Consider the following 16,285-nt stretch of genomic DNA (forward strand, 5'->3'; position numbering starts at 1 on the left):
TTGGAGGTTGCTGTGAGCTGTAATGCCACAACACTCTACCCAGGGGGACAGCTTGAGGCTCTGTCTCAAAAAAAAAAAAAAAAAAAATGTCTGTATATGTGATTACTTGCATATACATACACATACATGTATTCTGCTGCCCAAGGACTTTGGGAATTTTTTTGCCCAACGACTAAGGAATTTTTTTTTTAACTTTATTTAAACAAGAGAATATATGTATATGGAAACACCCTCATGGATTCATAAATGATTATAAATCCAGGAGCCTCAGCTCCCTAAACAAAGCCCTAATTATTATAGCTGGCAACTTCCTATGATGTCAGCTGTTACAACAAATACTTTGCCACAGGAAGTTACTCACAGATCAGTATTCTAAAAGACCTGGTAAGACAGGAACTATGGAGTTATATTTAAAAGGCTCATATGTCTTCTCGGCAAAATTCACAATAATTTCTGAACATACCATAAACAAAAGGAGACCAGAGGTTCACAGAAACTATGAAAGAAGCAAAAAAGTAAAGAAGAACAGACTTAGCCTTCAAGAGCAAGGTAATGAGGCCCTACAAATCAGTGCAAAAAAGTAAAGAATATGAAGGTGGGAACAGATGTGGTATCACCACCTCATCTTTGTAAACATAAAGATATTCAATTTTGTTTAAGAAAGCATAGGTAAGTAAATGGAACGGACAAGTGTATGTAAATCCAGTATAACACTTTGGAGACAACAGAGCCAGTCTGACTGAATTTGAATCCTGACTGCCACCTACTGTGATCTTGGAAATTACTTAGCTGCCTCAGTTTCATCATCTGTAAAATAGGAACAACAAGGCATTTGTCTCATAGCGCTACTATGAAGATTAAAGTGAGTTAATGTGTAGTAAAGCTCTTAAAATTGTGCATCTTTTATAAACCACAGTAAATATGCAGTAAGTTTTAATTATTATTCTTCTTTAAATTAGGGTACAACAAAAACAATAAATTTAAAACATCAGGAATTAACTGTGTTAAAATATTAAATAAAAAACCCATAAGACAAAACTAAATTTGGAGTACCATTATGAACTTTTTATTTATTTTTTAGAGATGGGGTCTTGCTTTGTCACCCAGGCTTAAGTATAATGGCACAGTCATAGCTCACTGCAATCTTAAACTCCTGGGCTCAAGCAGTTCTCCTCCTTTAGACTCCTCAGTAGCTAAAATGATAAACTTTAAAAATATATTTTAAAATACTGGAAGGAAAATTAATTAAAAAATATTATCAGTGGCTATTTCTGAGTAGAGGCCTATGAATGTTTTATTCATTTCTTTTACTTTCTATATTCCCCTGTTTTCATACTATTTCTTCTAAGTACATTTTAACTTTGTATTTGAAGAAAAATTAATCTAAATTTAAAAAGAACAGAAATGCAACCAGGCCAACTCTCTACACCTACACTTAGGGGGTGGCCTCATACACGGTATGAAATAAGAAACAGTCTAAACCAAAAAAGATAGAGCTCATCTCATTTTTAAAGGTACATAAAAATGTGGCCTGTATTCTTCCTATTATCTCCAAAAGTAAACATGAATATAGCCATTGTCTCCCAGAATACAGTATGACTTTCAGACTAAAAAACATTTATCCAAACTTCATGTTGAAAACTATACAAATGAGGTATACCATCAAACCAGTCAATGGCTGCCTTAGCTGAAGGGGGGTCATCAAATGACACTGTTGCTTCCCCTTTTGGCTTCCCTGTGTCCTTGTCTGTGTAAAGATTTATCATTGGTTTTCCAGTCTTCTTGTTTGTCTGAGGGAAAACAATTAGGTGTTAGCACTTCAAAAATAAGTGATCCTGCACCATTCAGATTATTAAAGATTTATTTTTTAAAAAGGAATTCACAGATTTTAATGGTTGATACTTTAAAAAAAGGGTAATTCACACATTGGTACTATAAAATTCTATTTACCTCCTACAAAAATGAAGTCAACTGTAGGTTTAGACAAGAAAAACTCTCCATGCTACAGTAAGTGAAAACCAAGCAATAAAAATAACATAGGTTGTTTTATCTATGTATAATTTCTCTAAACCCACAAAAATTAATCAGATGTTTCACGGTAAGTATGTACCCAAAAATAGGTTTAAAAAGATAAAAATACAAGTATGAGAGGCTCAGTGCCTCAGTGGCTAGGGTTTCCAGCCACATAGCTGGCAGTAGCTCAGTGGCTAGGGTGCCAGCCACATATACCGGGGCTGGTGGGTTCGAACCCAGCCTGGACCTGGTAATAACTACAACAACAACAACAACAAAAAATAACCAGGAGTTGTGGCGGGCACCTGGTGGGAGGCTGAGGCAAAAGAATCGCATAAGCCTAAGAGTTTGAGTTTATTGTGAGCTATGACGCCACAGCATTCTACCAAGGGCAACATAGTGAGACTTTGTCTCAAAAAAAAAAGAAGAAAAAAAAAAATACACACACACACACACACACACAAATATGTATGTATGAGGAAATGTGAAAAAAATATAGATAATCCTTCATGTAAATATGCGACTTGTAAAACACTTTTAAGAAATCAAGAAGAATGTTCACCAAGCAAACCAATAGGTTACCACTAAGGGGTTCACTAAGATTTGGCTGGGATAGGGAGAATTTTTACTTTATTAAAACAGTATGAATTTTTAACATATTTCATGTGTGATTAATTTTCTAAAAAACTATATAACTTCCCAATAAAGAAAAAATGAGTAATTCCATAGATACCAAAACAAGGACAAATCTAATCTGATTTCAACCAACTGAAACTATTTACTTAACATTGCTCTAAAGGTTGCTTTCTAACTGAAGAGATTAAAAATATATACATAAAATAGCATAACGAGATGCTAAAGTGAACAATAAACAATTATAAAATAATGCATTATGTATAGTATAGACATCAAATACCTGAAAAAAGGCTGTTAGTAACAATCTGAGTTTACATATATTGGCATTTCAGAGTCTCTAAAATGTTCTTACAATCTCCATTGTTTCTCAGAATTTTAGGAGTTAAGCAGAGACTACTTTTAGAGACCTAGGACTGAAGCTAAAGCACAAGTAGACTGTGGGAAGGTAAACACAAGCAAGGAATAAAATCTTCATATATTTAGGAAATTTAGCAAAGTCCCATAGACATGAATAAGCATATGCATCAGAGGATTTTAAGAGACAAGTCTTACTGAAGTATATATATTTTTATGTAGACTATGTATCTTAAGAATGTTAATTATGAGATTTTCAAAAATAAAAAGTCATACTATTTACTCACCTTGATAACGCCTATTTGTTTAAAGAACTCCCCCACTTGATCTGTAGACACACCCTCCCCAAGTCCTTGCACAAAGATTGTGTTGTTATCTGAATTATCAGATTCTGAATCTAAGAGAAAAAAAATTATGGTTAATTTTACATATTCTTTGGTTTTATTGCATCCTGTTCAATCATCAAATATAATAATTTATTATTCAATATTCAACTCTTTCCAAGAACAAAAGAAGGACCAATATAAGAATAATCTTACATACATACAAGTGTTCACAAACAGTTATTTAGTAGTAGAACAATTCTTACTTCTAAACTTCTTAATTCTAAAATTCAGGAAAAGTGGATCCAATCTACATTATGTGAAATACATGTAAGACCAATACATTAAGGAAGATCTTAAAAATCTCACTTTTCAGATTCCAGGACTGAAGCTCATGTAAAGATGGAAAAAATTAGTTTAAATTAACTACTTCCTCTGGAGAACTTTTTTTTTTTTAATAAACATTAAAAACCCCATTCTATGTTACCTAGCATAGAATGCAGTGGTACAATCAGAGCTCACTGTAGCCTCAAACCCCTGGGCTCAAGCAATCCCACCTCTCCTTCTGAAGCAGCTAGGACTATAGGTATGTGCCATTATGCCAGGCTAAATTTTTTTTTTTTTCTGTAGAGACAGACTTACACTATATTGTCCATGCTGGCCTCAAGCAATCCTCCTGCCTTGGCCTCTCAAAATGCTGGGATTAGAAACATGGCCACTAGAGAACTTTTCTTTTATGGCTAATCAGTATTTTAAATTTTGTAGAAATTTCCCCAAATCTGATACTTCTGATTTCTAGGCAAGCCAAGCAGTATTGCTCATTTCCCATTCTCTGCAATAAGCTCTGTATATACCAGAGAGAAAAGCACTTTGTACGCACACTTTACCTTACATGCACACGTTTGGATTAGTACAACAAAATAAGAAAGATGTACAAAACTTCAGTCCATCAAGGGATAATTCAAAAATTGCCATCTGTATACAATACTTTGGCATCTTAATAAAAACAAAAGTTCTGATTTCAATATATATGAAACTTTTTTGGCTCAAACAGGTTTTTACCCTCTAAATTAGGGGTCCTCAAACTTTTCAAATAGGGGGCCAGTTCACTGTCCCTCAGACCGCTGGAGGGCTGGACTGTGGGCCCCAGGACGAGTCAGTTGCTAAGCAGGACAGGCAGCGGCAGCAAAAACACCTGGCAGTTCAGATAAATGTCCTAGGCTGGCTGCATATGGCCCATGGGCCGTAGTCTGAGGACGCCTGCTCTAAATTATAACTTTCAAAAGGCTCCAAAAGTATACAAGCAGCCTTGAATTTCCTTTAAAAATAAAAAGCCACATAAAATTAGTCACCTCTCCCCAGAATATAATTCTCTCATTTATGAACTCAGAGGTTTGTTAGGCTCACTAAGCAGACTACCAATTCAATGTAAGATTTTCTTAAGCACACTTGTTCTACTTTTTTTTTTTTTGAGACAGAGCCTCAAGCTGTCCCCCTGGGTAGAGTGCTGTGGTATCACAGCTCACAGCAGCCTCCAACTCCTGGGCTCAAGCAAGTCTCCTGCCTTAGCCTCCCAAGTAGCTGGGACCACAGGCGCCTACCACAACGCCTGGCTATTTTTTGGTTGCAGCCATCACTGTTGTTTTGGTGGGCTCGGGCTGGATTCGAACCCACCACCTTAGATGTATATGGCTGGCGCCTTAGCCACTTGAGCCATAGGCGCCGAGCCAGTTTTTCTACTTTCAATGACACAATGATGTCAATTATTTCATTAAATCTGATTTACAAAGAGTAAAGGATACTCATTAGCACTAAAAATTCAAGTATTTCTTTAAGGAAGAAAAAAAGAATACAGGAAAGCACAAACAATTTTCCCCAGAAAACTTGCCTATCAACTCCCCTAAATTATTCTTTTTGTTATTTCTATAGAAATGAAGCTCTCCAGCTCTGGCAACATTATCCAATTTAATCTTACCCTCCAAATACACGTATTTTTTGTTTCAAAAAATAAACTATCATGTTCTTAACTGCAAAGTCATAAACTACCATAAACCTTACCAGCATCTGGTCTAGGTCCATAATCCCTGTGACCTAAGGAAAAAGAAAAGAAAGAAAAAAAAGCTATTTAAGGCAACTCATTTGAAATCACAAAAAAATAGTTAATAATATACCATGAAAGGTCAATACTTCCAAAATCCTTGAAAGTCAACCATGACAGATTTACAAAGTAAATATATAAATTAAGTTTTATTAGAAGTTTTAAGAAATTAAGATGAATGTCAACATTTCCTTAAACTTGTCCTAGACAGCACACCTGCCACTTTGGTATTATGCTAGATCACTTTTGTTACATTTTGGTTCTGAAGGCTGATTAATAAACCCTAATAATTTAAAAACACCAGGTCAGCTACCTTTATTTAAAAATGTATTGTCAAAATCCAGTGAAGGTCTCATTCATTGGTCACCACTCTTTCATGCAAATTCACTGTGTAGAAACCCATTGATTGGACTGTTTTGAGATCAACTTTGGCTTTTTAATCTTTACTTTGATATATACGTATATATATATATACACGTAACTTTTTTTAAAGCACACAACACACACCAACCTCAAAAGAGTAAGAAAGGGTTTTGACTACATCTGCGGGATATTGGTGGCTTTTAGATTTATATAGCATTTCCACTGAAATATTTTGGGATACTCAGCACTTACCACCAAAATTTTTGAAGCCACCGCGGTCACCACCACTGCAGAGGAAAAATTGAAGAAATGATTTCTTCCATAAGTCTCTAAGGTGCTGAGCCCTGGGCTCAATCTACACTTAATTGTCACAAGTAGAGTGCTTAGGAAAACAGTAGCACCTCTTAACTGTCCAGTAAATTCCATTTCACAGACTTCACAATGTTGTTTCCATCTAAGTGTTTTCCCAAGAATGTATTTCCACAAGATGCCTTTTCAAGCTTACTACATATCTAATATACTCTGATTTTTAAATCTCCCCAACCCCAAGTCAAAAGGATACTATTTAAACAGTAACTTAGAGAGGTACACCATGAAGAATGCTAAACTACAGCAAGTATTCGTTCCAAAGGGGTATTTTTTTTAAATGTTAGAAAAAGAAAAAAAAACTAGAAAGATATAAAACAAGACTAACATTCTGATAGTAGAAAAGGAGAGGTAAAAACATGAATGTAAAGGTTCTGCTGTGAGATCAATAGTGGGTTTTATGAGATAAATTTTTAAAAAAGCGACACAAATATATACACAGAAGTGAGCCTGAATGGGAAGTCTTAAAATTTCAAGTCATTCAGAAATCTGGTAAAATGAGACTAAAAAAAACAAAACTTGAATTTCTGAAATCATCCTGCTCCATACCCACTATAATACACTAGATCTCATCAGAGCTACTGAGGTTCCGTGTGGGTTAGGGTGTAGTGTGGGCTGACATTCCTGAGGATCTGCTGGCAACAGCCCAGACTCCTCAACCCCCACACTGTACTGAACACAGTACCTGCAGGACATCCCCAGGCAGTCAGGAATGTTCAGCAGTTTAGATATAGATCTGTTGAGGTCAAGTGCTAGAAAAGGCTCAAAGGTTGAAATTGCTTAAAGGTTAAGATACAGATTAGCAGCACAGAATAGAGAAGTTTGCCCCCAAAGCACTATAATCCTTTCTTTCTTACTTTATAATCTTATGGTAATCTCTTGTTTTCCTTTCCATTATTTCCTCAATTCACTGATTGAGGAAACTTGTTTTGGAAAATGAAGTTAGAAGTTTCTATCTATAATCAACATTGTATGTTCCATACATCTTGTACATAACCACTTTTCCTGGTTCAATAAAAGGAAACCCTTGAGGCTTTTTGTTCGGGGGTAGCTTTTTGTTTCTTGCTACCTGCTTGGCATGTGAAATAGCCTCACCAGTTATTTCTCTGAAAATAACTGTCTGTGAGAGTTTGTTTTCAGCCCCGAGTCCTGACTGGTTCATCCCAAGGAGATGAATGACAACAAGTAGCACCTTCCAAACAGGGACTCAGTAGACAAGCAGTGACTGTGACAATCTCCCAAAGCCCAGGAAGAAAGGGAAAAGGACAAATTCATTCATCTCAGTAAGGGACAATGGGTGCCAAGGGAAAACCCTTGCAAACGCCCCCGCAATCATGAATTTAGGGAAAGGCTCATAAGATTTGTCATTTCTCTTTCTGTTCTATTTTTCATCCTGCTTATCCCATCTGCTTCAAAGGGGACTTCTAATAGAGGAACAGGGCGGTGCCTGTGGCTCAAAGGAGTAGGGCACTGACCCCGTATGCCGGAGGTGGCGAGTTCAAACCTAGCCCTGGCCAAAAATTGCAAAAAACAAACAGAGGAACAGTGGCCAGGGTACCCCCTAGTGTATCGCAAAAGAAGCTTCTCAGAAGGGAGGTGGAGTTTTTGCAATGCAGGTAGGCCAACAACCTGGCAGACCGAGATTTCCCCAAATGGGGGCTTTCCTGACCACCCTGGTCAAAAGGAGGGAGAAATGGTGCAAGAAATTAACACGCAGTTTCTGTGAATCAATCTTCTGAAACCCAGAGACATGGATGTCTAGGCAAGACATGTAGGTGCTGCCCTGACTTGAAATCTCAAAAGGCTATTATTAAGATTTTAGAGCATGTGTTTACAGATGAAGAATAAAGAGTCAATGATGACTTGATCATGTGTCTTCTGATTATGAAAAAGGTCATCAGGGTGGATGCATGAAATCACAAAACAATTTTCAAGGGCAGAACTAAGTAGGTAAAACAAAGTTGTCTTAGGGGATGGATGGGAGAGGAATGCTTACAGCGTTCAGGCTAGACTGTCTCCACTCAAGGGTAATTTTGAAATCACCGTCTTACTCTGATGGGTATCATCTCCACTAAGCTGTTGAATTTTACTCACATACCCCTAAACTAGTTTTCTGTATATTCTGGCAGACATTCTGACCTCCCTTGCCACTGTAGGTGTGCTAAGCAGTGTGGGGCTGAGGCATGGAACATTCCCATGGGAGTCCTCTGGAATGTCCACCTACATTATCTTTCCACCCACATTTCTCATCTCTTTGTTTTCTAAGTAAAAAGAGCCTTGAATAGAACCATCCTCTAATAAAGTAAAATCAGTATGATTAAGTGGTTAAAATTTGTGGGGATTCAGGGTTTTGACGACTTAAGTAAATAGCTTTTATTGCCTCTTCAGTGTAACCCTCTGGAGGAGTCAACAAAGAACCTTCATTGCTTCAACAAGACATAAAAATAGAATAATAAAGAAAGTGGCAAAAATTCAAATCTGTAATTCAAGCCAAAACCCCAAATTTTGGAATCAAGCCCATTAGCCACATCATTCAATTCATCCACAGTTTGTTTCTGTGCATCATCTTGGAGTTGTTTTTTTTTTCTCTCGAGTTAATTTGTCCTGAGGGCAGCTAGATCTTGAACAAGAGGCTTTTCAAAGGCACCTTGGAGGTATTGTTTAACTCTGTTCCAATTTTCTGATGCATTGAATGGGATGGGAGAGACACACATGGTTTTGCATTCCACATAACAAACCAGTTTTTGTTACAACCTCTTGTCTTTCACCCATTCAAAGTACTGCCACTTCTAGGGCATTAAGCCTTTTTAGGACTTCCTGATCTATTATAGTTAATGATTAGAGTCCTGAAGTAATTTTCTGTAAGTATCCACTTACCTAACAGGCAGTGAGAACAAACTGATAGAGCAACACTCTCCGGGTGTGGTAGTTCACACCTGTAATCCTAGCACTCTGGGAGGCTGAGGCCGGTGGATTGCCTGAGCTCATGGGTTTGAAACCAGTTCAAGCAACAGCAAGACCCCTGTCTCTAAAAAATAGGTAGGCTCTGTGGCAGGTGTCTGTAGTCCCAGCTACCTGGGAGGCTGAGACAATAAAATCATTTGGGCCCAGGAGTTTGAAGTTGCTGTGAGCTATAATGCCAGGGCATTCTATTGAGGGCAACAAAGCGAGATTCTTGTCTCTTTAAAAAAAAAAAAAGAGAGAGAGAGAGCAACATCAGCAGTGGCAGCTACAAGGGCTGTGGCTGCTATTACAGAAGCTATTAAGATACCAAGAAAACTCTTGGAATTAACTTTTCCAAAAGCTGTACTTATTTGCTCTAATGCATTTTCTTGTTTCCATGATCTGGTATGATTAATGGGGAGCACCTTTTGCTGTCTTAGGAAATAAACTGGGTTATGTTCAAATGATACATGGAATTAACCCAATTCTTACTAATAAAGTTAAACTAAAGTGTTAGATGGGGAAGTACGAGTTACCAATATATTGTATAGAAGCTGGCTGGGCAATTACAGCAAAAATATGATTGGGAGTTGCAGATCATGACTTCAGCATGAGTCATTTATTAGGCAATGATAAGGTTAATTAGGGAGTTTAACATAATGACCTTGTCAAACAACCCTGGTAAGAAAAGGCAAAGCAGCTCTCCATGCTTTCTTTAATGGGAGTATATGTAAGGATGAAGGAGATGCCTCTAAACTCTTAACAAAGGACCAGCCTGCCCAGGGATCCACCAGGGACTGGCAGCAGGGTAATAATAAGGCAAAGCCAATTCCCAAGTTTTATTAGGTAGCTGTATATACAGCCCATGTGGTCCTCAATTCTCTAGTATCCAGTTATTAGGCATTTCAATTTTAGTGAAATTAGTGGATGCAAAACTCCATGTTAAATCTGGACAATCCTGCCCATTTAAAAGAGAGTGATTACAAATTAGGGTAGAAGGTTTTGGAAAATGGCGACCATAAATTAGAGGGCCATTGACTCCAACCGCCCTTACGAAAGTTAGATGTCCTACATGATCTATTTGATAGGTCCCATGATATATATAGTTCATATACTATTGATATTTGAAAGAGATACAGTGGGCTTATCAGAATAGTGCTTTCAAGGCACTGGGGTAAATCCTCAATTAAAAAGACCAATCCTGAGTTAACTTATGCAATCTACTTCTATACTGCTGTTTGTCACATTGCTGGGACCAGCAATCCCACAATGGTCCAGTGGGTGGTAGCCATTAACCACCTGTGAACTTTATATCATCACTGGCCAGAGAGGGCTCAGGATGCCCCCGCATGTCATTAGAGAGAATAAAGGTTCTAGTTCTAATAAATGAGCCCAATGGACGCGTGTAGATGCTACTGCCTATGGTTCAGATGTAATAAAAAACAACTATACCTTCCTATAGCATAGAGCAGGCATCCTCACACTACGGCCCGTGGGCCACTTGCAGCCCGCCTAGGACATTTATTGGGCCTGCCAGGTGTTTTTTGCTGTCGCTGCCTGTCCTGCTTAGCAGCCGACTCATCCCGGGGCCAGCAGTCCGGCCCTCCAATGGTCTGAAGGACAGTGAATAAGCCCCCTGTTTAAAAAGTTTGAGGACTCCTGGCATAGAGTGTTGGAAGTCAAACTTGCCACTAAAGCTAAAAGAAGGTTTTCAGTGTTGTCTGGAGTTCAGTTTTCTGGAGAGCTTCCTCGGCTTGACGGGCTAAAATTTTCAAAGTTCTCCAGCTGGTATAGGAGGATGATGATTGCTCCTGGGTTACATCCATCTCAGATGTGCTTGGGGCTATCTTCACAGTAGGGGCTGACAGACATACTCTGGGATTGGCACAGCTATTGGTGTGGGGAATTCTCTGGCAGATTGTTCAGGGACTGGCTCTATTTGTTTTATAGGCACTGAAGCCTGCACCCCATTTCTCAGTTAAAGGCTTGCTCTGAGTATCAAATTTTAAATGGCACTGACTGGCTCAACAAAATCCTTTGCTGTACTGAGGGTATTTATTTTGGGGCAAATTTGGGTTTGGAAAGTGTTTTTCGCTTTGTCTTTTTTTGAGACAGAATCTTACTTTGTCACCCTCAGCAGAGTGCCCTGGCATCAGCTCACAGCAACTTCAAACTCTGGGCTCAAGCAGTCCTCTTGCCTCAGCCTCCCAAGTAGCTGGGACCACAAGCGTCAGCCACAAGCCCAGCTAGTGCTTTTTTTTAAGAGACAGGGTCTTGCTCTTGCTCAGGCTGGTCTCAAACTCATAAGGTCAAACAATCCAGCTGCCTTGGCCTCCCAGAGTGTTAGGATTACATGTGTGAGCCACCAAACGCACAGCCTGGGGAGTTGTTATTAAGGGGAAAAGCCTTTTGAAAATGTCCTTCCTTGGCAGCACCTGTGGCTCAAAGGAGTAGGGCTCTGACCCCATATGCCGGAGGCAGCAGGTTCAAACCCAGCCCCAGCCAAAAAAAACAAGAAAATGTCCTTCCTGCCCACAATTATCATTAATGCCAACTCATGAGGGGGCTTCAGCCCATACAAGAGACTAGCACATTTTTGCAATCATCATTTGTGTTTTCAAAGGCCAGGTGGAAGATTCAAATTTCAGCTCCAACTAGATTATCTACCTGCCTCTTTATGGCCGATTACAGCTGGTCAGTGAAGTCTAAATAGGACTGAGAATCTCCCAGGCGGATGGTGGAAAAAGAGCAGGCTGATTTATTAACCTCAGGGATTTCAACCCAGGCTCTGAAAGCAACCAGGAGCTTTTATAGCAGGCCTAGAATCGCGGGCGACTTGTTTTTGTGGATTGGAATAGTTTCCTTCTCCAATAAGCACGTCATAAGGAAAATGTCCACCTGTTGGGCCACTGGGTAGTGAAGCAGCATACCAATGATTATAAAATTCTTGATGCCACATACAATATATATTGGCCTAGACTCAACACAGATCTTACCAGGGATTTCCAGTCCCAGAAGGTCATCTTGTAACCATCTATAACAGATTGCACAAGATTTCTGTCTTTTTTTTTTTTTTGAGACAGAGCCTCAAGCTGTCACCCTGGGTAGAGTGCCATGGCCTCACAGCTCACAGCAACTTCCAACTCTGGGCTCAAGCGAGACTCCTGCCTCCGCCTCCCAGGCAGCTGGGACCACAGGCGCCCACCACAACACCCAGCCATTTTTTGGTTGCAGCCATCATTGTTGTTTGGCAGGCCCAGGGCTGGATTCAAACCCGCCACCCTAGGTGTATGTGGCTGGCGCCTTAGCCACCCGAGGCACAGGCACAGAGCCGATTGCACAAGATTTCTAATAAAATTGCTTTGTATTCCATTATCCTTTCTTTCTTTTTTTTTTTTGAGATCTATTACCCTTTACGCTTGTTCTTAATTCTTTATATAAAGAACATGGGAGATGTTGGTGGCTGGGTCCCTGTCCTGCCTCTCAGATAACAGGGAAGATCTGAATGCACTCTCTGTCTTTCTCTATTACTTCCCTTATGCACTTTTCAATGACACCTTCATACAGCTAAGAGGACTGCATCAGTAGGTGTATGTTAGGAGTAGAAGGTTGCAGGACTGACTTAGAAGGAGGACCAGAAGGGCTGGATTCTTCAACCACTAGGGCAGGAAAAGTTGTGCTAAAAGAGGGAGAAGGGGAATATTTTGGGAATTGAGCTGGTAGTTCGTCCCTGAGGGAATTTAGGTCTTCTTTGAGACAAATGGCCTAATGGCATTGGTTCCAAATTACCAAATGTTGGATGGTCACAGGTAATAGGGATTGGTGTAATCAGCATCTAATAAGCTCCCAATGTTCCAATATTAAGCGGCCTGATTTTGGGTACCAAAGGCAGTGGAGTTGTAACATGACTAAAAACTTCAGTTAGCTGGTGGCCTGACACTTTACACCCAGCACCCTTAAGCATGTCCTGCAACTGCAGCTTATGTGCCTTCTGTTCCTTTCTTAACGTATTTCTCATAGTGAAGGGTGGAAACTAAGGTAATCAGAAAGAAAAAAAGACACCCACCATTTCTTGCTATAACTCTGATTTACTCACGGATGAACAGGAAGACAGTTCCCTTTATTTTAACATGCCAGTAAGTGATGAAACAGCAGGAAACCCGGATATAAAATAAAACTACCAGCTGCTACCCTGATGGTATCTACCTGCCCTGACGGAGCTATCCATTTGCCTTCCTTCCAGAGGGCCCTCTTTGAAACACAGGGGAATGCCTCCTTTCCCCAGTGAAATGAGACAGTCTATGAGAAAGATGAAGAGGGAAACAAAGGAGTGAAAATCTCTGTCCTCTTCATTACTAACAGGTCAGTATAAACCCCTGACTAGAATGTTTCCCCATAGAAATTCTCATTTGGGGTGAAGCTGTGGTAGACTACCTGATGCCTTATAAGGTCGAGAGATAGAGTGAGTTAGAGGAGGAGGAGAGATACCACAATTTGAGTCTTACAGTTGGCTTTGTCCCTTGTTGAGTGAGTGAAATAGCAAGGTAGAAAATGTGGAGAACAAAGCCATAACCTAATAACAGCCTAAGAAAACGGGGAGGGATTGGAGGGATCACTTCTGAGATTTATCTTACAAGGGTACAAGTGAATCTTTCTAAAAGCAGAATGTGAATGTTTTAAAACAATAACTAAGACAATGACATGAAGGCTATGTTAACCAGTTTGATGGAAGTGTTTCGGATTGTGGGTGAAAACCCCACACTGTACCCCAGAAGTGCATTAATGTACATAGTTACCATTCAATTAAAAAAAAAAATAGAAAATGTGGAGAATAAGATAGCGAGGAAATCTGACACATCATCACCTAATACTTAGTTCTCACTGCAGATTTCCAGAGCTAGCCTCATAGCATTTGTGGTCTCTTACTGAGATGTAGGGGATGTCCTATATCCCTTTGACCAGGCTTTGGGAGACGGGGGTACAACTCCTACCTCTCCGTTCTGTGACCTGAAATCAATCCTCATAGAAAGCTACAGAGAGAGCAACAGCTCTTAAAGGGCAGGTAGGGCCACAACACCATGAATTGAGAATTGCCCAAGGGGGAACTTTCTTGACCATAGGGGTCAGGAGACAGAGGGAGAGATGGCATGAGAAATAAACATGCAAAGTTTCTGTGAATCAATCTGCTGAGACCCAGGGAGAAGGACGTCTTATCTGCCTATAGCAAGGCAGGTAAGTGCCACCTTGATTCAAAATCTCAAAGGTTTTTATTAAGATTTTAGGTCATATGTTTACAGATGAAGAATAAAGAGTTAATCATCTCATGACTTAATCACGCAGGTGGTCTTCTGATTATGTAAAAGGTCATCAGGGTGGAGGCATGAAATCACAGAACAATTTTCAAGGGCAGAACTAAGTAGGTAAAACAAAGTTGCCTTAGGGGATGGATGGGAGAGGAATGCTTACAGCATTCAGGCTAGACTGTCTCCACTCAACACTAATTTTTAAATCGCCTTCTAACTCTGATGGGATACTGTCTCACTAAACTGTTGAATTTTACTCAAGTGTCCCTACACTAGTTTTCTTTATATTCTGGCGGACATTCTGAACCCCCTCACCACTGTAGGTGTGCTAAGCAGCAGAGGGCTGAGGCCTGGAACCATTCCCATGGGAGTCCCCTGAACCATCCACCTGCATTATTTTTCAACCCACAGTCAGTAGCCCCAAAGGGGTGGAACTAAGGATTTTACTACTCTCTTATTTCACATAAGCAGTAGTCATTCCTATTAACAAGCAGTGGTCCTAAGCCAAGGCTGTCTGCTGGCCTGCCCCCATCTGTTTTCTGCAATACTTTTCTTTTTTTTTTTACAAGATGGTAAATAATCTCACTAAAGAACAAAAGGTCCATAAGCTCCAATTGCAGGGTCTACTCTGAGCAGCAGGCTGTGAAGCAGTAAACCAATAACTGCCAGAATTTTTACTTATACTACATTGAAGTCCTTGGTATCATAAAGAGGGAAGGCTCAATTTAGAAGACTGGGAAAGATTGGGGTGATAGCTACAGCAATCTCTGGGCCAGGTAACTGTCCAACATCTTACAGTATGGAATCAATGCTGTCTAGCCCTTGGCCTGATTCAAGGAGATAACCTAACAACTAAGGCTCCCCCAGATGATCCCAAACCAGACCCTCCTTGTTATTCACCTCCCATAAAGGGAGCAGAGGGGTCTGAGTTGGAGCTATTGCTTCTTCCTCTTCTGCTGATAATTTGGCCCAGGCTTTTCCTAAATTTGAGAGTATTATGGAGAGATACTAAAGAAAAGGAGCTGCTCAAGATGATGAATGTGTTCAGGCTTCTCCTGTGATAAGAGTCGGTGGCCAGGGACCCTACCGTGAGAACCTCGGAAGACCATCAGCGAGAACGGTTTGCAGAGCACTTTTACTGGGGATACAGTAGGATCCATCACTAATGTGTATGAAATGACACCCTGGGACTGGAACATTTTAGTTAAGACTGTTATGTCCCATGCCCAGTATAGGCTTTGGGTCTAAGAGCTTCAAAATCACTGCTGGATTATATCCATAGATAATTGCCAGGTAGGAATCCCCATCGAAATTGACATGCTCACAGGAACTGGTCCTCATGCTGACCCCATGCTTAAGCCAACTGTCTTCCTCAGACACGCATTCAGAACTGTCAAGAGGCCTAATGAGCATCCAATTTCAAAGGAAATCAGGTCCCCTGGTTGGGACGGATCACTGGCCACTAAATGGGAAGAGACTTACTCAAACCAGGCAATTAATTCAAGAACAGCAGGCCGGTCATACAGAACCATCAACCAGTGCCTAGAATACCTCAATTTTTTGCATACCAAAAAAGTCTGGAAAATAGAGGTTGATTCATGACCTTCGATTAGTAAATGCTCACATTGTTTTGATGGGAGCATTATAACCAGGGACTCCAAATCCTGTCTTAATTTCCCAAGAATATTTTCTCATAATTACTGACTTAAAGGATTATATAAGAAATGTTTGGCTCGGTGCCTGTGGCTCAAGTGGCTAAGGCGCCAGCCATATATACCTAAGGTGGTGGGTTCAAATCCAGCCTGGGCCGCCAAACAACAATGACGGCTGCAACCAAAAAATAGCCGGGCATTGTGGTGGGGGGCTTGTAGTTCCAGCTACTTGGG

The 16,285-nt window shown here is 40.0% G+C and overlaps 1 protein-coding gene across 1 annotated transcript in view; it reads right to left on the reverse strand.

The window, feature by feature from the left end:
• TAF15 (TATA-box binding protein associated factor 15) overlaps window positions 1–16,285 on the reverse strand; it is a 67,962-nt gene that overhangs the window by 5,722 nt on the left and 45,955 nt on the right. Inside the window, exons 8-11 of the mRNA XM_003795630.2 lie at window positions 6,040–6,074; window positions 5,385–5,417; window positions 3,291–3,400; window positions 1,661–1,790 (exon numbers count right to left, since the gene is read on the reverse strand). Of these exons, the coding sequence (XP_003795678.1) occupies window positions 1,661–1,790; window positions 3,291–3,400; window positions 5,385–5,417; window positions 6,040–6,074 (308 nt within the window). The remainder of the gene's footprint in view (window positions 1–1,660; window positions 1,791–3,290; window positions 3,401–5,384; window positions 5,418–6,039; window positions 6,075–16,285) is intronic.

The sequence above is a fragment of the Otolemur garnettii genome, unplaced genomic scaffold (assembly GCF_000181295.1).
Source record: "Otolemur garnettii isolate 467f Iridium unplaced genomic scaffold, OtoGar3 scaffold00094, whole genome shotgun sequence".
In the NCBI taxonomy this organism is placed as follows: Eukaryota; Metazoa; Chordata; class Mammalia; order Primates; family Galagidae; genus Otolemur; species Otolemur garnettii.